At 38.3% G+C, this 25,521-nt stretch overlaps 2 protein-coding genes across 9 annotated transcripts in view; one reads left to right on the forward strand and one right to left on the reverse strand.

Moving 5' to 3' along the window:
* Positions 1 to 1,396: 1,396 nt before the first annotated feature.
* Positions 1,397 to 18,025, forward strand: AASDH (aminoadipate-semialdehyde dehydrogenase). Of its 5 annotated transcripts, none has more exons than XM_064418093.1 (15): positions 1,397 to 1,613; positions 2,089 to 2,319; positions 4,099 to 4,219; positions 4,907 to 5,247; positions 6,007 to 6,199; positions 6,724 to 6,965; positions 8,287 to 8,393; positions 8,847 to 9,019; positions 9,545 to 9,737; positions 10,246 to 10,364; positions 11,763 to 12,600; positions 13,705 to 13,868; positions 14,431 to 14,556; positions 15,740 to 15,871; positions 16,898 to 18,025. In XM_064418093.1, the coding sequence occupies exons 1-15, from the start codon at positions 1,429 to 1,431 to the stop codon at positions 17,294 to 17,296; spliced, it is 3,564 nt and encodes a 1,187-aa protein (XP_064274163.1). In that variant the 5' UTR covers positions 1,397 to 1,428; the 3' UTR covers positions 17,297 to 18,025. The 5 variants fall into 5 exon arrangements, with proteins under 5 accessions (XP_064274163.1, XP_064274167.1, XP_064274164.1 ...); XM_064418094.1 differs by having other exon boundaries at positions 1,475 to 1,613; positions 2,058 to 2,319; XM_064418096.1 differs by having other exon boundaries at positions 1,589 to 1,656; positions 2,058 to 2,319.
* A 272-nt stretch (positions 18,026 to 18,297) lies between these two features.
* Positions 18,298 to 25,521, reverse strand: part of CRACD (capping protein inhibiting regulator of actin dynamics) — a 129,589-nt gene continuing 122,365 nt past the window's right edge. For all 4 annotated transcript variants that reach the window (XM_064418092.1, XM_064418090.1, XM_064418091.1 and 1 more), the window contains 3 exons: positions 25,137 to 25,327; positions 23,911 to 24,076; positions 18,298 to 21,118 (listed from right to left, as the gene is read on the reverse strand). In XM_064418092.1, the coding sequence (XP_064274162.1) occupies positions 20,958 to 21,118; positions 23,911 to 24,076; positions 25,137 to 25,327 (518 nt within the window). In that variant the 3' untranslated portion in view covers positions 18,298 to 20,957. The remainder of the gene's footprint in view (positions 21,119 to 23,910; positions 24,077 to 25,136; positions 25,328 to 25,521) is intronic.

Consider the following 25,521-nt stretch of genomic DNA (forward strand, 5'->3'; position numbering starts at 1 on the left):
TCTGGTTTGTTAAAAGAACCGTAACAGTCCATCTGGACAGTAAATTGAACAAAACCAGATCAGGGTGGACAGTGACCACCCCCTTTTCCAGGGGAAAGTATGAAAAAAACCAGAAAAAAACTGTTGTGAACATTTTTCACTGTTCTTCTTTCCCACAATCGAAAGAAAATAATTTTTAGAAGGGCTAAGTTGAGCTCTTAGATTATGAAAACATCAAATACAAATAAAAAAGGAGCCCTTTATATGTGAGATAAATATTTAGATGCACAGTGTATCCAGTCTGTCTGAAATAGTCCAGAGGACTGGAAATGAAACTTGTGCAAATTCTCTTTTAATGTGCTTTCAACAAAATGCTATTTTTGAAGTCTCCTGATAATTCTTTGTCACTTTATGTGATAAAGCAATTGTGAAATTGCTTTCACTTTATGTGATTATCACATACATCCAACACACACACCAGTGAGTGTGCTGAAGAAGGAAACTCTGGCTTTAGGTGTCGCTATTTGCATTAATATTTTACTGTGAAACCGTTTCTGCTGTATTGCCAACGTGCAACTGTGCCAAACTATCACTTAGGGGATGTGACAAACAGCAGAAAGCTGATGTCTGACTTCTCCCATGCAAACATTAAAATGGCTGTGAACTTGTCTTCTCGTTCTCTCCCTGAGGCATCACCGGCACCAGGCGCAGAGGCTTATTTAATAAGGACACCTTGGATGCGCCTCGGAGCCGAAGCAAATCCTTTGCTGTGAGGGTGGTGAGGCGCTGGCACAGGCTGCCCAAAGGCGTGGATGCTCCGTCCCTGGGAAGTGCTCAGAGCCAGGCTGGATGGGCCATTGAGCAGCCTGGGCTAGTGAAAGGTGTCCCTGCTCACAGCAGGGTGTTGGAATGAGAGTTTTAAGGTCCCTTCCAGTCCTTACTATTCCACGGTTCTGTGACTTTGTGTCATTAAGTCACGCAGGCGGCCCCCAGGCAGTACCGGTGCCCCCTTCCCCGAGCGCGCTCCCGCTACCCTCACCCTCACTGCCCGCTGGCGGCCTGAGCCGCAGCCGGGGCGGAGCCCGGCCCCGCCGGGAGCAGGGCGTGGGCTGGCTGCAGGGCCCGCTCCTGAGCACAGTCCAGGGCTCCCTGCAGGCCCGGGGTCCCCCCGCTCCAGCAGCGGGAAGGGCGGAGCTCCCGCCCCGCAGCCCGGACGTGACACCCCGCCCGGCCGGGCCCGTACCACCTTCTGGGCCGGAGGGGGACGGGCACACGGGGACCGAGACGGGTGAACTGTGAGCGTGAGGGGGAAATCCTGCCCTTCGCCTGAGTCATCTGCATTCGTTTTTAGCCCCTTTCCCATGTCTGCCGGGGGGACAGCGGGGAAGGGTCTGGCGCACTCGCTGTTCCTCTCCCTCTCTCCCTCCCTCCCTCAGGAAGCAATGGCGCATGGCTCTGGCGGAGCAGGCAGTGCTTGTGGGTACCCAGACGGCGCGGCGGCCGCTGGCCAATGAGAGCGCGGCATTACCGCACCCCGCCAATCGGAGACGCCGCCGCGGGCGGGCTGGGGCGGGGCCAGGAGGGCACCGGGAAGTGCCGCGCGCGGGGATCCCGAGGAGCGCCGGGAGCCGCCGGTCCGTGTCCGTCCTGTGTCTGTCTGTCCCGTGTGGAAATGGGGTAACCTGAAAGAGGAGAGCGGGGGCCGTAGTCTGGATTCGTCCGGTCACCGGTCCGGCTTTGGCGGGAGGGCTGGCGGGGCAGAAACGGGCACAAGCACGAGCAGTGCCTCAGAAGTTCACGTGTTGGGGGTTTCTGCTTGTGAAGGAAGGATTCATATTTCACAATTCCACTGAAAGAGTTACTAATTAATTAAGCTGTGTTAATGAAGTTATTAATTCGGTGACGCCCAGCTTTAAAAATAAAATTGTAACGGTGAGGAACAAACTACCTCAGTCCAAGTCAGGAATCCGGCTTTGCACCCTTTGCAGTGTGAGGCGCGGTAGAGCTGTGTATTCTCTGTGACGGATCTTATTTTGCCCTCCTTTCTGGCGGTGTGTCGCGGTCGGACTGGAGTGCAGAGCGGCAGCGGTGTGCGGCTGTTTCCTGCAGGGCCATGCTGCAGGAGCTGGTGGCTCGGGCGGCCGGCCGGCACCCGCGCAGGGCCGCCGTCCGCTTCCCGGGGAGCCGCGGGCAGCCCGCCGCCCTCCGCACCTACGCCGCGGTGCTCCAGCTCGCCCAGGAGCTGACAGCTTTCCTCCAGAAGCGCTGCGGCCGCCGAGGCGCGCGTGAAATCGGCCTTTACTGCTATCCAGGGATAAACCTGCCGTCTTGGATCTTGGGGTAATGGTTTGAATGCTTGCACCATGTGTTGGTTTTTTGAGGGTTGTCTCTGTTAAAGCAAATTTTATGGTTTGTATTTTTAACAGCAACAAAAATGTAGTAATAGCGTAGTAGTGCCGTCCCAGCGCTGGAGGCTTGCATCACTCAGGAAAAAAGGTGGCAATATGACAGTCATTTGAAAAGCCATTGCTACAATATTTTTGAATCTTAAGCCTTAAAGTTGTAAACTGCCTGTAACTGCATCCCTTCTTTAGAAGTGATTCAGCATGTTTATAGAAATACAGAAAAACTAATGACTTGTGTCGGCGATGGAGAGAGACAGAGACTGACTTGGTGATCAGATTCTGATTTTATTGTGGGATACAAATGCTTATATACTATTTCAGGGAGACTAGTAATGTGTACTACAATGATTACAATGATTAGGTTAAAATCACATTTATGCATATAACAACTTCTCTTGCTTGCAGTGTTTAGTGGGATTTCCTTTTTCTGGTAAACCCATTTGATTTAATCTTCTTGCAGTCTAGGTCTAATTTTCAAAGTTCTGTTTGCTTTTGCCAAGGCATCCTGTTATCAAATCTCATAGGTTAACCAGGTCTAAAGTCCATCATCTGTCTTGTGTCCCCCCAACATTCCATCAGACTTGTATATTTCTTCTGGTTGTTTAAAACTGGAAGTGATCTGACAGAAAACATCTGTTGAGAAAAGGACTGTGCAGGTTTTTTTTTAATGAATGGTCTTGCTTGCTATAAAAAAAAATGTTCTGAATGTAAATTCCATGTTTTAAGGTAAATGAACATACATTTAATGTTCCATTATGAATATTATGAAAAGAAGTAATGAGCACCATAACACTAAAGTGGTGTCGATGGCTAGGAAGTTGAAATGCTTGTGATCTCAACACTCATGTTAATCCATGAATTTTTGAAATCTTGCTTCTGCTGAGGGATTCTAATGTTTGTATCCTTTATATAGGTATCTTTTGTATTCCTAGCATTTATGTTGGAATAGACAGTCACAGGACCACAAGCCTGTTTTTTTCAGCTGATGCATACAGCTCCGTTCGGGACCTTGGCGCTACTGCAGTGACAAGGCACTTGCGCAGGGAGGAAGTGCAATAAATAAACTGTACATACAGTACAGAACCCAAGAGCAGAGCAGAAGTTAGGAGTTCTGGGGACAGTTCATGCTTCAGTCACTGCTTACTCACTTTGTTTCTCGGGGTGGTGACAAGTTCAGTGCCCGTGGCTGTCCGGAGCGCCGCTGCGGGGCAGGGACCGGGAGCGCGGGCACTTGGAGCTCCTGCGCCTGCCTTGTAGGAAAGACATCCCAGGCCCTGCTCACATTTCCTCACGCTGCGTTCCTTGCACTCGTAGGAAAGTGTTTTCAGCGTGCAGGCTTTTGTTGCTGTTTAGAATATGTTTATACATGTTGTATGTGGGTAAATGAAAAGGTTGTATTTCTGTTTCTAGTCATATCAGAAGGTTTTAAAATGTGATGCTGTTGGTGTCAGTGATACCTTTTGTCATCACTGACTTGCTTGGCCTGAAATAATATTGAATGTTTTCATCTAGCTTTAGTCTTTTCCCTTGCTGTAAAAGACCAAAAGGCAATACTGATTTTCATCCTACTTTGTTACCAACAAGATCTTTAGAAGTCATGTTATGACTACATTTTCTAGCTCAGGCAACTATAAAGATATAAAAGAAATTTTAGCAAAATCTAAGAGGATTTTCTTATATTTTTAATTGTTTTAAAACATTTGTCTTTTACTAGAATCCTTCAAGTTCCAGCTGCCTATTCACCTATTGATCCAGATGCACCACCAACCATCTCCACTTACTTCATCAAGAAAAGCAACCTTCAGTATATTCTTGTTGAGAATGACAAAATAAATGTAAGTGTTCAGGCTTCTGTAGGAAGCATTAAAGGACAATTTAGGCATATAGATATGCAAATAGAATTCTCTTTTAATAAGCTGGGATGGAGTGCTTTTGTTCTTTCGTGGTAAAAGGTTATCTTTCTTATTCAGAAAGTAACATCTTTAAAATCAGAAGTACAAAATGTTTCTCTCCAAAACAATTACCTTCTTTCCTGTTACACTGTTGTTCAGGCAACCTTGTTGGGCACGGACACTGGAAGACTTTTCCAGACTTGTTACTTTATATGTCAGTGCTAAGAGTTGGAAATCTGCAGTAGTTAAAAAAGCTCCTGTATTTAATACTTGGGTTTCTCTTTGTCTAACTCATCCCAAATTTTATTCCCTCACTAATTGCAAAGGGAATAGACAAGTTACAATTCAGATTCCTTGGTCTTCTGCAGTGGGTTTTTTTGTATATTTTCCATTTATTTTTTTCCATTTGCTCAGCTGTTTATTTTGCATTTATGAAGTCTATGTTCACTCATAATTAATTTACAGAAATACATGATCTTATAACTGTCTGATGTGTGTCCTCCAAAAGTAGAGGTATGAAAAATCACAGCTTGTTTGTATGAAATGCTGTTTTCTATTTCATTGCATACAGTAGAACAACAACAGTACCTTCTGAGTTCCACTGTTTGAATTGTTCATTTTCTCTTGCAGAAATTCCAGATGTCCCATGCTGGCTTTTTTTACCACAATTCTTCTGCCATAGAACATATTGGTTTAACTCTCTTCCAAATGAGCTCAAGCAACACTGATTTCAGTTCAGAAGTAGACAATATGAAAAGTAAATGTGAACCTTTCAAAGCTGTGGGTAACTCACAGCCAGAATATACTGTTTGCCCAGATCAAACCGAAGTAAAAACATCAGAAGCAGCATCCACGGATGCTGACCAGAAAGACACTTTAGCATATGTCTTGCATACATCAGGAACTACAGGGGTCCCCAAAATAGTCAGAGTGCCTCACAAATGTATAGTGCCTAATATTCAGCATCTGAAGTAAGTATGGTTTTCAGTTTTCCTTTCAAATGCTTTTACAAATTTGATGCTTTTAGTACTTTTTTGTAGTGCTTCAGAGCAGTGTAGGGTTTTTGCTGACACAGCTTCACTTCTTCCTCCTTATCCACCTTTGTGGTTTTTTTGCTTTTATTTCCAAGTAGAATCATGTAACAGTTTGTTTCTCTATCAGTATTATACTTAAATGATGCTTTGCCGTCATTTCTGGGGGCTGTGCTTCAAATAGTGAATTGTTGCTCTAAGTTTTGTACCAACATCTGGCTTGTGGTTTAAAAGAAATAGACAAAAAAAATAATCATTTGTTCACAGTTATATTTGCTGTTCTGTAGTTCTTAATTCATAATTCTTTTTTAGGCTAGCCAGGTATCTTCTGTTTCATGTCACATAAAAAAAATTATTATGGAAAATACAATATTTTTCCTGTCTTGTGTTTTCTTTTCTTCTTCTTTGCTTTTTCTTTCTTTATATTTATCCTTTTTTAATGAGCATCTGTTAGTTGAAATATGCCTTTCAGTGAACTCTGTTGGTGTGTAATATGGTGGGTATCTTCATAAAACACATCATTAGTGAAATCAACAGCTACAGTCCAGGAGCTCTTGCTCAAATTGCATGTCTACGTATTCAGAGCCTTTAAGATTTGAGCTTTGCTAATGCATTTCTTTCATGCTTTCATACTTTTAGTTGGGAAGGGTTTTTTGAGTGCATGCAACAGATTTGTAATTCCTATCTTTCTTATTTTAGGTCTATATTTGAGATCACACAGGATGATGTGCTGTTCCTGGCATCTCCTCTCACATTTGACCCTTCTGTGGTTGAGTTGTTCATGGCTCTGACAAGTGGAGCCTCTATTCTTGTTGTACCAAACACCATTAAGATGATGCCTGTGGAGCTCTCTGCTGCTCTGTTTCACCACCACCACGTGACTGTGTTGCAGGTAGGCAAAATCTGAGTGTCTCCAGTGTCTTGCTTCTCACTGTTGCTAATGTGTACTGCTTTTCTGTCAGCCTAGAATCTACTGTTAATAGAACAGGAGTGGTTTTGCTCAAAGGCAATAGCTATCCTTTTTTTGTAGACTGTTAGCTGTCTAGAAAATTACCATTTGATCAAAACCTCATACATTTTGTGATAGAGAATACTGAAGATTATTTTAAGAAAGCTTTATTTATTAAGAATTAAATCAATAATTCTGTTAATTAAACTTTTTGTTCTGAAGAATCTGGTAATAGAGTAAACTGTTACATACATTTTAATTACTTTTTAATGGGCTTGATCTTGGAGTATTTTGTCTTAAACAAGTCTTAAGTTTTAATATTAGTTTTTATGCAAACAGTACAACTTAAACCAGTGCTAATAGGGTGGTAAAATGTTTGTAATTTTTGCAATAATGAGAACAGAAGAGAGGTACACATACACTGATAAAATGTAACAGGTCTTTTTTTTTTAATATGTATCATTCAGGCAACACCAACACTTCTCAGGAGTTTTGGAGCTCACATTATTAAATCAAGAGTGTTGTCTGCAAATACTTCACTTCGTGTCTTAGCCCTTGGTGGTGAAGCATTTCCTGCACTGAGTCTCTTGAAAAGTTGGAAGCACAAGGAGAACAAAACAAGCATTTTTAATCTCTATGGTATTACTGAAGTGTCAAGCTGGGCCACTTGCTACAAGATTCCTGAGGAGGTTTTTAGTGCTGATTTTAGGTAGGAAAATTCACTGTTCTCAGTGGTTTGGCATGTGAATGATGAAAATCACCAGAAATAGAACCTCAGTCTCCTGTTACCAGGGCTACTGAGTTCTCATGAGTGTTTATACTGGTGGAAGTTACATTTGGGTTTTATGTAGAAACAGACTAATCCATTGTCTCATGAGCCACTACAGCCCCCTCTCCCCTATTTTAGTACTGTGGATGACAGAAATTTGTCCAAAGTGGCTCACCCGAGGTTTCACAGTAATTTAAACTTCAAGAAATACTTTCTTTTCATCATTTATCACTCTGTCATACATACTTCACTCAGTTTCTGACTTGTTTGGTTGTTTGGCATTTTTTCTTCATGTTATTTTATAGAGTTGTGAAAGGTACTTCCCATTATCTCACTGTTTTCTGTCTGAAATGTGTGATTATTCCATGCCATAATAATTATACATGCAGTTTGAGTTAAATGTGTCCTATAAAATGGGATGGTTTGCACAAAGGCTGTGATATATTAACCTGGTGCTTAAACCCTTGAAGACTAAAAATGGTGGATTGTCATGAAGTGTTATTACATTCTCATGTAAAATAATTTTCTCTGAGTTCAAACAAAAAAATGTAATACTTTAAAATAGAAATTGAACTGGAATTCATGCCAAAGTTATTTAAAGTTGCTTTAAGTTTTGCTTTGCTGAAGAAAATATATCATTCTATACTCCTACTCAGAAATAGCTTCTGTATTCAATAAATGAGGTCCTGCAGCTGCTTGAAGAGGCTGGAGAATGAAGGGAAAGGAAGGAGTTGGTCAGTAGTTCGACGTCTATAATAGATACATGACATTGAAATGACAATTTCTTGTATTTCAGTCGTTTCTGAATTGAACATTTTCTAAATCTTTTTCTGAACTTTTCTTAACTGTACTTATTAAAATAGAGTAAAAACTCAAATTAAGCAGGGAAGAATGAGTTAGAAAGCAGTTACAGATGTTTAAATTGGTTGACTTGATGGGTGTTTCAATCTGGGAGACTTAAAAGTTGACTAAAATGATTGGGGTTCTCTCAGGGTATTTCAGGGTCTATTCAGGCCTTATTTTCTGTAGTTCTGTGGGGTCTTCTGGTATATATTAGTGACACCTATGCACACTGATAAGGCATTTAATTTTTAATATATTGATACCTTTTTAAAGAAGAAGCATTTATGGAAAAAAGTTCCAAGCATGTACCTTTGTTCCAATGCCAGTCTTTTAAAAAACTACATGATGCTGATTTCTGGGGCAGTTGTTTTGTGTTCAGAAGAGAAAGACTTCTACTGTTTCTCTCTAATATATTCAGAACAGATTTTCCTGTACCTTTGGGTTCACCGCTCCTTGGAACAAAAGTTGAGGTCAGAGATGCCAATGGATCTGCAGTTCTTGAAGGCGAGGGACAGATATTTATAGGTTATTTTATGTTTCTAATTCTTCTAAGATGCTTTTCTTAATTGATTGACTTTTAATATATTGATTATTTTACTTGATATTTGCCTGTGATATACAGATTACTATAACATTTTAAGTTCTGATTGGACTGGGAACCTTCTGATAGTATTTTAGGTTCTTGGAATGATGAACAGGAAATTACCATCATTTTATCTGCAGACTATGCCTTCATTGTATTGATTTCTTTTTCCCTTTTTGCATTTTGACATTCTCAGCTGAAGTAATTTCTGTGTATTAACTGAATTAACTGCATAGCCAAAATTGCACATTGCAGAAGTTTGAATGTTGATAATAATATTTCAGTATTTCTTATAATTCATGGTAAAATTTAAGAGAATTTGATAAAACATTCTTCATAATTTTCATTTACAGTTAGCTATTTAATGTATATGACCACAATCTTTTTTTGTCTAGGTGGTGAAGAACGAATCTGCTTTCTTGATGATGAAGTAACTGTGCCACAGGGTACAATGAGAGAAACAGGGGATTTTGTAAGAGTGAAGAATGCAGAGTTGTTCTTCTTGGGCCGGAAGGACAATCAGATTAAACGTCACAGCAAACGTTTTAATATTGAATATCTGCAGCAGGTGAGTGCTCCCATCCACAGAGTAGAGTATGCCACTATAAAAAGGCAGCTATAAGAAACACATTTTTATCATCAGAAATTGGTATTTGCTTGTTTTCAGATTACTTTTAAGAGTCTCAAGGAATTTGGTAGGTGTATTATAAAAAATCTAGTCACATAATTTAGGGAGGAGTTTGTTCTGAGTTCTTGGGAATCTGTTTTATTGTATGGTTTCATCCAGGAGAATTGAAAAATCTATAAAGATCTGAAAAGTACTGAGTGTAGTGATTGTTGTACAAGACTGAGTGTCAGACTCCTGGATTAAATCTCGTTCATGGCATTCTGGCAAATCATACATATATCTCTGAGTTTGTTTATATATGAAGTACAAGTTTCAGCTATAAAAGAAGCTATTTCATAGGATGTTATGTAGGAATGTGAGAAAGATACAGTTTCTAAAGATGTGTGTTTTTTTCATTGTTTTTTGCTTCTTTTACTCTATTGGTGAAAGGCATTTCAAAAGAAGACTAATGTTTTTTAATTACAGGTTGCTGAAGGTCTTTGCCAGGTAGAAGCTTGTGCAGTTACCTGGTATCAACAACAAAAACTTATCCTGTTTGTTTTACCCAAAGATGATTTTGAAGAGAGAGAAACATTTAAGGAACTCCAGAAGCATCTACCAGCTTATGCAGTCCCTGATGAGATTGTAGTGATTAAAGCTTTGCCTTTAACATCACATGGTAAATTAAGCTATTGAGAACCCTTGCCACTTGTTTTTATGGTATCCATTGCTTTGTTTTAATAATTTCTTACTGACCAAAATCCAGCATCTGATTAATGCTTTTAGAATATGTACATTAGATAAGTAATGCCTAGTAGGAAATAATGGCCATGTATTATTATGTTTTCTTGATGATGTTTGAGAGGCAAAAAGTAGTGGAAAAATCAATTTAGTTTTAACACTGCACATTTCTTACCTCAGTTGCTCCTGTTGCAGTCTGCAACAGCACCCTCACTTCTGCTGAGGAAAAAGCAGGCCTTGAAGGTGGGATTCTGTGGGAGGGGTACATTTTCAAAAACCTTACTGGGTTTCAGGTAGTTGATCAACTGTGTAAAAAAATACAGATGCAGTAGAGTATGAATAAGGAAATACATACAAGAATATAGTGACTATTTGGGCAGAGCAAGTTTTGAAAGTGCTAATACTAAAAGAGCAATGAAAAAAATCGTCCTTTATTTTCTGCAAAGGCAAAGTTGATATATCTGAACTGAACAAGATTTACCAGAACCATCTAAACTCCAGAAGGCGTGACAGTAAGCTGAGTGACGCAGAGGAATTGTGGGAAAGATTGCAGTATTTATGGAAGGTAGTATTTTGAGCTGCCTTTTTATCTTTGCAAGTGGATCATTATACATGTGTCAGGAATTAAACAGTTTTAAGAAGTATGACTAATGTAACCAGAAAATTCTAGCTGCCTATAGATTTAAGCAGTACAGTTCTGTTCTATTCAGTTAATACTTAAATATAGTTGCTCTGCAGTGGCAAAGAGGGAGTAATTTTTATTTCTCTATCAGATAAAACTGCAGGCTATGAGGTGTAAGCAATTAGCATAGAAAGAATGTAATGTCAGTAGCTTTTTGAATGCTGCTTCACATGCCAAAAGAAGGTGTCACTAAAGAAAACAAGGAACTGGGATGTGGAAACTTTGTAAAAAAATTAGCTTCTGTGTTTTTACAGTTTCTTATTTCTCAAGATAATTATAAATGGAAGAGTTCTTTTTTTTTTAAATAGATGGCACAGTTGCACAACTGTTTCTTATTTCTCAAGATAATTATAAATGGAAGAGTTCTTTTTTTTTTAAATAGATGGCACAGTTGCACAACTGTCTCTTGAACTGCCTGTCTGGATTGTTTCTAAATTTCTGTGCTAAAAACTTGTTTTTCAAGGTATTGAAATATGATGCCAAACAATACTACTTTGTTTTTCCAAAGTGGACTTACAAGTTTCACCTGAAAGTGGGATTAGCTGTGTCCTAGGACTCGAACAAGTAAATGTAGTGTATTTATTTGTCTGTGCCAATCCTTTTCACATGAATGAAGTGATAACCCAGGGGATTAGTTGTGTCCTAGACCCATTATGGACAGCAGAAGTTGGCTTCCAAAACCAAAGGGTTTGGATTTGACATCCAGACTTAGTAACAAGGGAGTGTGATAAGAGGCAACTCAGTTATTGCTGTTTGTTGTAGTAACAATGCCAAATGCAAAATATTTCATGAATTGAAGGGCTTATAACTTCAAAAGTAGGTAGGTAAGTAGGTTACTTAAATAATTTAGAAGTAAAAAACAACAGTTTATATAAGCTTTGTTATTAAAAGGAAACACCTAAACTGATTTTATCAAAAGACATCTACGTTTTATCTGCAAAGTTGTCATTGATAAATGATATTGAAAATGGCCAATCAATATATAGTACAATTTCTTTAATTCCATAGACTGCAGAATTTGAATTGAGCAAGACATTTTGTAGTAGTAGAATTAGTATGTCCCTATTTCCTTGTTCCTCCCCAATTCTTGTTCTCTCAGTCCCGCTGTTGGCACTAACATTTTTCAATTATTTTCTGCAGAGTAGTGAATTTTCTCAATTGCTCATTTTTAGCACGACTTCCAGGTGTTCAGGTGCATTCTACCCCACCTGAGGTTTTGTGTGTGTGACACGGTATAACACCTATGGACTGATACTTCTTTTTCCCTCTTTTTTTCTCTAGTCTGTCCTTGGTCTTCCATGTGATTCCACTGGAATTTCTAAAGATGCAGTATTTCTGTACAGTGGTGGAGACTCCCTAAAGGCACTACGATTTTATGAAGAAATTGAGATGTTAGTAGGCAAAGCTGTGCCTGGACTCCTTGAAGTTATTCTCGGCCACTCAATTGAAGAGGTTTACAGACATATTCTTAAAATGCTGTTTCCAGATGAAGAACAATTAATGAATCCTGACAATGTTGTGAAAAGAAAATTAAGAGGGAACAATGGAGAGGAATTCCATGGAAAATACATTAAACTGACATCTGAAAGAGGTCTTGAGATTGCTTCAGGATTAATTCCTTTTCTTGCTCTGAACAGAGGAAATCATTTCTTCTCTATGAATTTCGCCAAGTCTTCTATGCAGCCCAAAAATACAGTGCAGGTAGGAGTGGAACCACTACAGCAGCCATCCTCTCTGCATTCCAAGATTCCAGGTGTAATCAAAAGCCATGTGCGAGGGTCTGAACTGGAGAATAGAATTTTAACAGTTGAAAACAAGGCAAATAGAAATGACCATTCCTCTGTTCAGCACATCCATGCAGAATGTAGCCATTCATCAGTGGCAGAGCTGGCGTTGCGCGTGAGGTGGAAGTCAAACACAAGAAAATGTGTTGATGCATCACCACTGGTTATAATACCAGCTAAAGAAGAAGTATCTGCATCTGTGTATATTGGCTCTCACTCCCATGCAATGCAGGCAATTGATCTAGATTTGGGAGAAATAAAATGGGAGAAGACCCTTGGAGATCGTATTGAGTCTTCTGCCTGTGTATCCAAGTGTGGAAACTTCATTGTTGTTGGTACGTCTTGTGTTTCAGACTTTATTTTCAATTATTCTTTCTACTAAATACAAGATGAATGACAAAGAATCACATTTCTTATCTCTGGTTGTCCTCCATCCATCAGCTTCCATATCTGCCTCAGAACTAATTTATTGTTAAATAGAAACAGAAGGAAGAAGTAATTTGAGTTTCATGATAACTAGTGATGGAGCTTATCTAACATAAACACTTGTGGTTTATAATATCCCAGTTTATTAATAAGGAATAATCAAGGGCTACAGTTTCTTTTTAAGTGGTAGATTAAGGTGTGACATTTAAGCTGTTGTTTTTGGGTTGTTTTTTTTTTTTTTAGTATGGAAAGGTAATGCAGTCTTAAAATATCTTTGTAAATTGATAGAGTTAGAAATTAGTACATGGTACCTCATACTGTTTTTCACAGAGTTTAATTATCTCATTGGACTCTTCTTTTTGGAAATGTAAAGAACGTGTTTGGAAAATTTTTTTGGTTTTGTCGTTATCTGTTGTCAGCAGAGTTGCCATTATTTATCTTGGTGTCATCTTTTTAGCTAATACATCTACATCACTGGTTAATACACATGTCCAGGTGCTGAGGTTTTTTAATGCAACTCTAATGTTGCCATCTTTTTGTTTGTATTTTGATTACTGTTCCCTCTTGATAATAAAACTGAATATTTCATTAACCTGAAGTAGTTTCTATGATGACAGTTCAGTTTTCAATAGAAAACTTACAGATTTTATTCTTTTAACACATTTTTTTTCAAAGACAAAACCTAGACAAAGAGGTAATTTAAAAAAAATTGTGTTCTCCATTTTCAGCAACTTGCTGTGTTTTCTAATATTTTACTGAAAAATTTGATAGAAAGGTAGTGAAATAAATATATTCTAAATGTAACTTAGAAAAAACAGAACAATCATCTTTGACTGTATCAGCAAAACCTTTGTGCTAAAAACACAGGAGGAGCTTTCAAAAATATTTTGAAACTCTGCTTTATAAATAATCTTACTTCTTTCCAGCAGTGATGCAACTAGCAGCTTAAGTCACGCCATAAATGCAAATAATCAATATTCTTTTTTTCTCTCATCATGTTTTATTCCACATAGGTTGTTATGATGGCTTGGTGTATGTGCTTCAAAGCAGTGATGGAGAAATACACTGGACTTTTGTCACAGAAGACACTGTGAAAAGCTCTGCAGTTGTAGACCCTTCCAGTGGACTGGTCTACATTGGATCACATGACCAACATGTGTATGCTTTGGATATTTATGTAAGAAAACTGACTCACTTTTACTTGTAGACAATAAATACCCGATTGGGACACTATTTATAGTGCACCAGAAGAAGTTCCACTGGTGTTAGTTTTCTTAGGAGTCCACAGTCACACTTCTGAAAGTTAGGCCTGCTGTTGGTGGAGTTAGGATTATGTGGTATTCTCAGTTGTGGTTCTTGTGCTATTAGCCCTGCTTGAAACCAAATCTTAAGTTTCTTAGTTATGAAACTCTCCATAGGTGTTTCAGAATAGGGTGCCTAGCTAGAAATAGAACTGTGGTTTTCAATCTTACATTGTAAATGAGAAGATGGAGGCAGATGGGAAATAGAAGGGGCGTATACTGCTTTTTCATCAGCTGAATTTATTTTATTTACTGGAACAGAAAGCCAGTGGCACATGTGTTGCTGTCATGGTGTGTAGATTGTCTTCACTTCTTAGCTAGTATTTGCTGAGTAAACATAGTACTTGGTAATGGTGACATTGAAAGGTCTTTGTAAACATGATGAGCTCTAACTACAGTTGAAAAATTGTTTATTATTCTTTTTTCATGTACTTACAGAAAAAGGTGTGTATATGGAAGTTACACTGCGAAGGTGGAGCTGTGTTTTCATCTCCTTGCCTAAGTTCATTTCCACATCATCTCTATGTTGCTACACTAGGAGGACTGTTACTGGCTGTTAACCCAGTATGTACCTTTGCTTACGTGTCTTTCAGCCAAATGCATTTCTGAAGTTAAGATTGCTGTTCTCATGAAAGGGAAGATGATCATATGTTGCCATGAAATATTTTTCACTTGGGGGCATTATAATGATATACAAGGTTACCATAATGCTTCCCATACTTCAGAAATCTACCTGGTGATAAAGAGGACTGCAGTGACTTGGTTGAATTCACATGCTAACCATAGGCCAAAATTGCAGTCAGTTTCTTGTTATTCCCATATCAATAACCAGGGAGTGAGAGCAAGTCTATAGATTTATTTCCTTTGACAGTAGGACTGGAAAAAATATACAGAAATCAGAACAGAATGCAGAAAGACACCCCTTCATTCTTCTTACTGCTTCCCTCCCCATATTTAAGAGCTGTCCTTTTAATTCAGTGTGCAGCTCTGTTCTTTGCACTGGGGAAATGGCATTCTTGATAGATGTGGAGCAATTTCATGGTTTTCTGAGGCATTGTTGGCTTACAGCTGGTCCTGCCTGATAAAAGGAACAGAGACTAGAAGCAGCTGGTAATGTTTCTGCATTCACACAACACAGAGCATCAATCCTAATCACCTTTATCTTCCTCCCACTACAACTGTCCTCAGTAGTAACCAGTCTACCGTTAGAAAACTAGCGTGTGGTTCTGCAGCAAGAGTGGGCTGTGCTTAAGAAAAGGTATTTTTTTAATTCTGTAATCCACAATAAGAGGTAATTGAGAAACCCACCCACAAGTGAGTCTGTGCCTTCCTATTTTTGTGAATAATCCTAATTCCTGGGAAATGTGCAGTAGGAATGCAATGTGACAGTCATAGACAGTGAGTTCCAACATGTCCTAGAGTATCAATATAACTTGATTCCAAAGTATCTGCTTCATTGGTCCTTGTCACATACTGAGCAGCTGGGAATGAAATAAAAAACTGAATCTGGCATTTATTAGAACTATTACTAATACACTATTAGTTATCATTACTTTGCCTACAGTGAGGAAGAAAACTAGGTTTTCATTACATTTTTGTCTTGTGTGGGTGTTGTTGTTTTGGTTTGGGGGTTTGGCTTTTTATTCCACACTACATAAGGGCTGGGTCAGGCAGTGATGGAAGGGTTGTTTTGTGCTGTTTCTGATAGTTGTGTAAAGCATTAGATATTCCATGCTGCCACTTACAGGTGACAGGGAGTAAGATTTGGAAGAGCAACCTTGGAAAACCACTCTTCTCCTCTCCTCACTGCAATGAGAACTACGTCTGTGTTGGATGTGTGGATGGAAACCTATATTGTTACACTCATTCTGGAGAAAAGGTAAAAGTGTTGTTGGATTTTTATGTCCATCACAAAACCCCGAATAAGATACTTTATTAGGACTTTTCTGAGGCTTAATGATTGACATATACCTTTTTGTGAACCAAACAGAAGTGCCTGTTGTTAGAGATGAGAAAGTAGAAAAACTGTTTGCCTAGGATAGTCCGTGGCAAAATCACAAACTCAAGTTGCCTGATGCAGTAAGAGAATTTCTAGTTCAGACCTTATAGCCAAAGTAAATTGTCAAGATTAGTGCCAGCAAATGAAATTATTTCATTTGGAGCTTTCCAAGCAGGTTTAAGGTATCTCTTCTGTAAGATGGTAGTTATTCAGAAGTAAAGGTTTCTTAGAATTTTTATGCATTTGTCAAAAAACTGCCAAATCATAATTCTGCTAAAATGTGTGTAAGCCTTCACATTGAATTAAGTGGAAGTAATTTTTTAGTTCCTCAGAGATAAATGTAGTTTGTATCTGGTATTAAAACAACTGACACTGTTCATTTGTTGGCCTGAGATGCAGTATACATGGCAATTCCTGAGCCTTTTCTGACTATAAAATACATGTTAGTCCATCCATGCACTGCTCTCTGCTTGCAGCAGTGCTGCGACCTGATGCTTTCTTGAGGAGGAATCTGCACAATGTTAGCATAAGCAGAGGAAATCTGTATTACAAAAGGAATATATGCCTTTCTGGCAAAGAATGTCATATTAACAGGATTATTGATTTTCATTACTAATTTTACAACAGCCCAAGAATATTCTTTTCCCAGATTGGCCATTTTTATGTGTTACTGAAGGTAGTAACTCTTCCCTCTTCCACATCTATTTTATGAGACTTTTATTGCTTACTCTCTGTGTAAAACCTTATTTATAATTTGACAAAGATTTACCTGCCCTTGCTGAAATCTAGTATGCTTTTGAAATGAAATGCTCTCCTATCAACAATGAGTCTATTAAAAATTACAGTTGCTGTAAAACTGATAATGTAAAAAACCTTTGATAATGGGTGGTTATGTTCTTTCTGCAGGTTTGGCAATTTTCCACTAATGGGCCAGTGTTTTCATCTCCATGCCTCTCAAGTTTAACTAAGCAAGAAATATTTTTTGGCTCTCACGACTGCTTTATCTACTGCTGTAACATGGAGGGTAATTTACTGTGGAAATTTGAAGCCACTTCAAGTGTATATGGAACACCATTCATTTTCCAAAGTGATGACTTAAATAACAAAATTCTCTTGGCAGCAGTATCTACAGATGGCAAAGTGTGGATCCTGAATGCCAAGAGCGGAACAGCAGAAGGAGTAGATAAGCTTCCAGGGGAGGTTTTCTCTTCACCCGTAGTATGGGGAACAAAGCTTGTTGTTGGCTGCAGAAATGATTATGTTTATTGTCTGGATCTGCATATAGCAGGAAAAAGTAACAGCTAAGATGTTAGGCTGCTTCCTTGTTGTTGTTTACATTTGTAAAACTAGGAGCTCACAGGTGCTCTCTACCCCTCTGCCTATTTTGCTGCAGGCAAGAGATGCTCCTTGCAGGCTTATCAGGTGGCATTTTGCATCAGGCAGTGTCCAGTATGGAGGGAGGATGGCTGCTCAGCATCTTGCCAGAGAGGGGACAAAGTGTGTAAGGTGCCATATTCCACAGCTTGGATGGCAGGCTGATCTCTGATGGAGGAGTGTAGTGCTTTCTCTGCCTCCTCGCCAGTGCCTGGCTCTTCCTTGCACCAGACTAGTGTTTGTCTGTCTGTCAAGATTTCTGCGCCAGCCAAGCTAACCCAGGTCCTCTTTTGAACGTAACTTTTAACTTGATTTCTGGAGACATAGCCTGAATTTCCTTACCTGTAAGGAGCAACCTGTTTACTACAGTTTGTACAAACAGAATAGTTCATCTTTTGTGAACCTAAGCCTATCATGGCTTAATTAATCTAGCAGATACTTAGACTCCATTGAAGTCAGTAGGAGTTGCCTCTTGTACTCTAAAGTAGAAATAACACTATAAATATTTATTAAATTTCAATGACAGGAACAGTATGAGTTCCAAGATGAAGTGTGCACTGCTCAAATTAACCACTGTAAAAGAATTTTTTTAAGATATTTGAATGAATGCTGTTTACATTGTCTTCAAAAGAACTATTAATAAAAGGTTGTGTAAATTGGGTTTTGTGTTCTTTAACACCTTAGCAATAAGTACCAGTGGTCTTGGTAATGCAAATCAAGTACTTGCAGTGGCAAAAGTACACTTCACTGAGAGCATTTCCTGAGTCTTCTAAAAGAAGTGTAGTAGAAACTCTTATCTTACTCGCTTTCATGAGCCATCTACTTTGAATCCTGTGTAGTATGTAGTACAGTTGTAGCACTGTAAAAAGTTCTATTTGTAAGGCAAACCTGAACTACATGATTAGCAAAATGAGACACAAAGGACATATATCAATGATTAGATAATTTTGACCAGGTTATAGTTTAATAAGATTTAAAATGACAGTATAATAAACAATTGCACTTTAAAACATTTGAAAAATTAAAAAAGTACACAACAAATACCCCACAATTATACATCTTGTAGTTTTTATACATTACTATATGAACATAGAGGTTAATCATATATAACCTTGTCAAAAGAAATGGTATTTTGTGTTTGTATAAGTTACAAAAAATTGAGACAATATACTACATAGTGGTTTATTCGATTCTTAAAACATTTTTGCTGTTTTAAACTGGGTAGTAGTGTTTTGGACTTATTTTTACATATTTCCAATACTTTATCAGAAATGGCTGCAACAAAGCTAAAGCAAAGTAAAACTTCACTTCATAGGTATTTAGTGCAAATCTTTGTTAGTTTAACATGAAATGTTACTGTTGCACATGTACACTTGAGAAATGTTTCTATCAAGTACTGTACTTAATACAGTTTCCATTGTTACACTAGATACCTTTATGGTTGGAAAAAAACTCTGCTTTGAAGCTTTAGCTTAGGACCATCCTTAATGAAAGCTCTATTCTATGTGCTATAAATGGATTGTATTGGAAAATTGCATCCTTATGTCATGCACAATAGCACCTAATTTTGCTATGCTTTTCAGAATACCAGTATCTTTAATCCTGATTTACTCCACCTTCTCTGTATTTCTACCTGGCTCCCCCTCCCAATAAATAATTGTAAAGATGGATTTCAGGCAGTTTAGTTATTATGTATCCACACTGCAGGCAAACAAACTTGGAAAAAAATATAAATTTAACTTTAAGATGTACTAATTCCAGGTGCTAGCAGAGCAAAAGGAATTACAAGGCCAATTCTTTCTTCAGATATTGAAGGCATTAAGTTGGGTGTTTTTCCCAAGCATTTGAGAGCAGCATTGTCTCATTTCTGCTTAAAACATATTACTTCTATTCCTGGTAAAGGTTACTTTAGAGATTTTGGTTTTAAATATGAAACTGAGCAAAACTGATGGCTTAAGACACCCAAGAAAGCCCATCTTGCTGCTGCACATGTACTCAATCTAACACATCCATTGTGTTTGTGCTACTGTAACCATGATACTGAGCCCCTGTTTTCTGTTTGGTGGGAAAGGCTGTACTTGCTAATGATTTTTGCTGAAACTCCTTTTTGATTCTGGAACAGAGTGTACAACAGGTTTAATTCTGTTTCCTGCATAGTTTAAAATGCTGTTTCTCATGCTGCTTGCAGCAGTTTGGCTAAAACACTTCCATGAAGCATATGTTGTATCATTCTATAATGATGGAATTTCTTTTCATTAAAATGTCTCCCTTTATGATGTTGTAGGCTTAAAGGTTCCTTTGAGCCTTATGGTTGTAAGAAAGAGGCTTTCAAATTTTTTTCAAGTCTTCCTTGTAAAACAAACTCAGTTGATTTATTTAATAGGGTGACATTTTAAAATGCAGGCCTAGAGATTTCTGTGGGATGTTGAGAATAGTGACATTTTTATTCCATTTATGGACTTCATCCTTTTTTTGTAAGAGGGAGGGGGTGGACATTTCTGTTTTAGTTAGTGAAGTAATAAAGTGTTCAATTGCCACACCAGATACCTGAGATGGGGTAAGTAAACTTCTTTTTGAAGTGTTCTGGCTATATTGGTCAAAGTACAGGAAGTTATCTGAACTGACTGAAGTTGCATGTGGAGTAAAATCAGGAAGAATGCAGAGTTAAAACTCCTAAAACTCTCACTGACTTACCTCTCAGTTCTCAGTTAACTTCAGTTCTGCCAGTCCTATTCCTGTGGGAACTTCCTGAGACAGATTCTACAGGAGTTTGCATTTGCACAGGAACAGTTTAATTCCAGTCAATTGATTTCAAGTTGTAATCCACAATTACTGTCTCTATGCAGCATAAATATGGCCAAGCACAAACAGCGATGCACTTAAATGACTAGAAGAAACAGTGAATCCCTGACTTCTTTCTGAGAACTTAATGACATTTGTTTAAAAATTGTGGCTTTTTAAGTAGGATTAATTGTTTTCTTCTTAGAAGTGAGAGCATGTAGATGTAGTGTATTAATCCTATGATGAAAGAATTACCTCAGCATTTGGATGGTACCATCACTTATCATTTGCATGTGGAACAGTGTATCCTGAAGCTCTTCCTTAGGGAAAAAGCTTTAAAATAGCAGGCAGAACTGGCAGTCCATACAGTTTAACATGTTTAAATAAATTATGACTTAAGAGAAGGAAACATGCATCTTTCCTTAATTTCAACAATGAAGTTCTGAATGAGATCTCAAACACAGAGATCTAAAATTCCAGAACTGAATACCAATAGAATTTAAGAAGCATCTGAACTCTTACTCTGTTCTGGCCCTTATTATGATACCTGCTAAAATTTACATCCACTATCTGAGCACTGAAGTTTTTGAGAGAGTCTGGCTGTGAGATTTTTGCCATGACCTCCTTTAGCTATTTGTCAAAGCAATGAATATATGACTTGAGTAGACTTTACAGTGAGCTAGAGCAAAATGGTAATCAGTTCAGCTTTCAGTCCTTCCAATACATGCATTTTCAGTTTTGTCATGTGTAAAAAGCAGAATAAATAAAAGAAAGCAATTAATAGTCAGCAATAGAGATGTAACTTTACAGTTTACTTTATGATCTGTGGACAGTCACTCCAGGCTTTTGCTTTCCTCTTGGCTAATGCAAGCCAGGCTGGTTCTGTTGACACTGGGTTAGCATCAGGTGTAGAGAATCTCTTGGCCACCTCCTTTGTCACTGGGGTTGATGGAACAGAATCTGAAATTTCCACTTTTTTATGGGATAGGGAAAGGGAAAAAAAAAAACAACATTAGTTGAATCCTGTGCTTTGTTGCAGGATTCTAAAGATTTCACTTTTATGTGAAGATATTCTAACATTAGATATTTATTTCCAACACTTTCAGCTAAATCTTACTGTATTTGCAAAATGAATCAAGTTAGGAGGAGCTGAGTTTCCTTTTTCAGAGGTAATGCCAAGTAATCTAACTTACAAAAACAGGGACAAAATTTTCAGTCCTTGTGACATCCGAAGAAAACATTTCCAATTTGGTAGTCATCCTCTTTAAATAAACTATTTTAATTACATCTGCACCATAGCAAACAATGGGAAACAAAGCTAGGGTTTTTTTCTCTGTGGTAATTCAGCTGCTGCACACATGTAAACCAAATGTATTCAGTACTATTTAGATTCCCTCTTCAGAGAAGAAGGTGATCCCATAGCTTCCTGCCTCAATTAACCCTGTCCAAAAGATGTCCTGACAAAAACCTGCTTTCCCCACTGGCTCTCTGGCACATGTTCTTCCAAGTAGTATAAGACAAACAGCTGTCTTCCTAATAAAATGTGTTTAATAAACAAATGATTTCTAAGAAGCAACTTCACAGAGCAGAACCATGTAAGTATTGTAGAGGTCAAATGGAAAAATAAATTCTGAGACAGTGAATGTCCATGAAGGTAATCTAAATAGAAGTGAGTCCTGTCTGAAACATATGGAGTAACTAAAAATCTTAGTTACAAAATGAACCTCTCACTCATTACCCCCTCACCCCCCCACTTACACATTTTCTTTTTTAGGAGACAATTTTTTTTTGTTAAATGTTCAGATTACCAATTACTTTTAGTTGCATTTTATTTTGAGCTTTTGAATGTGTATAAAAGCTTTAAAGTTGTGTAGAAGCTTTAAAATTGCATGGATGCAAAAAAAGTTCTCTTTTTCTTTTTAGTGCATCTTTAATCATATATCTTTATCTGCAAGTAAATTAACAGTAGCAGCAGCAATTTCTGTAGATGGACAATTTGAAAAGGTAATTTATGCTATTTTAAAGGTCCCACACTCTTATCAGTTCTTGTTGTATATGACACAGCTGCAATTTTGAAATATACCACCTTCAAATTGGGTGGTTTTTAATGTCCTTAGAGGAGGACTCAGCAGACTTCCATTCTGAACATATCCTCGGCTGGTCTTCTGTCTTAAATGCTCTTCTAACTGTGTGAAGCCCAAATCAGTCTTATTACCCACAAACACTTGTATATATCTGTAGTTGCTAAAGGCTGCCTGGCCCCAAATATAGTCAGCAACCACAGGGAAATCCAGTCACTATTTCTTAAGGGCCAATAGGCTTTCACTTTAGGTATTTCATGATTGGTAATTCCTCCTCAATTTCCTTCTGAAATGTCAGTCTGGTGCAGACAGAATGACCTTGCATAATTGGGGTTTGGCCCTTTGATCTAATTTGGCATCATCTATTGTGATGGAGTTTGATTTCTGCTAGAACTGACCATGTACAGCATAACAAAACCATGCTGAGTCTTTGGGGGTAGGGCTGCAATCCCTTTAGAGTTTGACAGGAATGCTGCAAAGCATGAATATTTTGGGCAATTTATGTAAAATCTTAGAATGGTTTGGGTTGGAAAGCACCTTTAAAGGTCATTTGACCAACCCAAGATATTCCAAGTTCTCAGAGACATCTGCTCTGGTGTGCAGCTGCAGTGTGAAGATCCAGCTGCTGAATCAACTGCACACAGGCAGGTGTAGGGGTTTTTCAGTTTGGGACAGTCTGCAATGCAGGAGTAGCACTGGTTTAGCCTTTAACAAACCAGTTGAGTCACCTAATTGCTTTCAATAGTTGCATTTCACTGTTCTTGGTTAGAGTGATACTGAATAGATGCAGCTGATAAGTGTATTTACTTTCAAAAATACTTTTTACTTGCACAACTTTTTAAAAGGTTTCTTCAACACCTATCTACTCCAAGACCTTTTCTCTAGGAATACTGTTAGCTAGAGAAATATATACAAGTCTGTATTTCAACAACCACCTCATGCCACCCCAAATATTATGCCCTTTGGGGAAGTATTTATTTTAATTTGCCTGCCTTTTGAATATGAAATAGTTTCAGCTTAACTGAAGTAACAGATAAAGCAGTAGGTTCTGGTTCCAACCTACCATCCCAAATATTTAACTGGGAGGGAGAAATCCTAGATGCAAAGTAACACACTACCTTCAACTGAATTGATTCCCTTTTGCATTTTTCAAATGAGAATACTTATTTCTAATATTGGGGTGTGAATATTTCTCCTTGACAAACTGGGAGGTGTGAGAACACAACATGCTTCATTTCCTGTACAAATATACTTTGTGGAAGTTAAATATCATCCCCTGCCTGCGCTATCCCCAACCTAAAGGCAAAACAGTACTGCAGTTGCAATTTACGGTAAATCAGATCCCTCTAATGTGCATTAGTCATGTTCCAAAAATACTGCTGGATATGGCTTGGGGAGACAGCCTAATTTAGTTAACTTGAACTGGGGCAATTCTAAGGAATTGCAGCAGTGCAGCCTTAATAACCTGGTAAAGACTGGTAAAAGTCTGTTAGAATTATGTATTTCCATCACAATGGCCAGCACCTGAGATGGGAATAGTTGTGCTATTCTATGGAATGCATTTGTAATTCTAGCAGTAGTATATGAGGGAAAGGAAACCCCCTCATTCACTTTCTCAAAAACATGCAATACCATTTCTGAAGTGCATTACTCCTAGAGTGAATCTGAATCTCTCAACTGTACCTGTCACAGAAGTTGGAAGAGTGTTCGACTTTTTTAGATGCTCCCTTCTTTCTAGTCTTGACACAGCAGTCTCAATTTTCTTCTCTCCTTCTTGAGTTGTAGATTTCTGCAGTGTGCTTGTTTTGCTGCTGCTGCTTTTGTTATCTGACTGATTACTTACAGCAGCCTAGAACAGAGAAGGAAAACTGCTAAATGAGAAAGTCTGTCATGTGATGGCTACAAGTTAAGAGATGACACACTTGATGCTTTCATTCATCACCTGTCCTTTCCTTAACCTTCCTTTTTAGCCAAGTTTCACCACACTGATACTTCTAAAACCAACAGTTATTAAAGACTGCAAAAACCTACCACAAAGATTAATTAGTCATGTTGTCATTTCAGTCAAAATACTGAAGAGTTTGAGCCAGCCCTCCCTGTTAAATGCAGCACTGAAACATAGTGTACATCTGTGGGCAACTTCACACCCACTGCTGTTTTCTTCCATCAGTTGTCTATGTCTCAGGTTATGCATGAATCCATCAAAAATTTGGTTCTCATAACAAACAGCAAAATATATTTAGTTATCCACATGCTCTACCTTTTTGCCATCTTTGATATTTATATACAACATCACTGTTTGTGCAGTGTCACTTTGGTACTGCAAGTAGAAATGCTCCCCTTACTAATAGAAAGCTGTGGAGAGTAAAAAGCTATTTGGAGAACAGGAAAGAAGTGATTGAATTCAGTGTCTGCTTTAGGCATTTGGAGGTATCATGATTGTTCACTTCTTTTGTTCATCTGCATTTTACCCAATAGTACATGCTGCAATAAAAATAAATTCTGACTTAATAATATTCACCTATAATTGCATATTCCAGCTGTTATTCCCTAAGCATTAAAGGTTAACATCTCATGTAAGATGTTCTGTGGAAGAACAACATTGCACACAATTTTTCTATTCCATCCCCTGCACAGTAGTTCTGCTTATGACTGTCATTAACTACCACCTGATATCATCAGAGTTTACACTAAAGTTGCCAAACTATTGCACCACATTTTCTCCTGGAAGTCTCCGTTTTGCAAGAGGGAACTCCAGACTTTCAGAATACTTTTTACTTGCTGTCATTTTAGCTTTCATGAAGTCTTACCAAACATTAAAATAAAATATTCCCCCATAACAAAGTTAGCTAACAGTTATAATTATGGTGTCAGCATTTCTAGTGGGCAGGTTTCTGAAGATTGCTTACATTTTCTTTAGCCAGTTTCTCTGCTTGTTTTGCCTCTCTGGCTTGTCTTCTCTCTTCCCTCGTAGCTTGCTGCTCACGAAATCCCTTTTGCTTCTGCAGTGCTAATGTAATCCAAAGTGGTTGTGAAGTTTCCACTTTTTCCAACAATTTAGAGCCATCTACAGAGTGCCTGCTCTGAAGGACAGGCTTTTCTGAAAGAAAACATGACAAGAATTGATTGAGTAATGCACATCTCTTGTCTTGAGAAAACCCCTACAACTGCCTTGAGAAAATGCTGGAGCTAAGCCCATTGAATGCCATGTCAGTCACAGACCTTTGCAGACTGCACAAAAAATCCTGAAACAGATTTTATGCCTCGGGAATAAGACCTAATTCGACACACTCA

Source organism: Passer domesticus, chromosome 4 (genome assembly GCF_036417665.1).
Source record: "Passer domesticus isolate bPasDom1 chromosome 4, bPasDom1.hap1, whole genome shotgun sequence".
Classification (NCBI taxonomy): Eukaryota; Metazoa; Chordata; class Aves; order Passeriformes; family Passeridae; genus Passer; species Passer domesticus.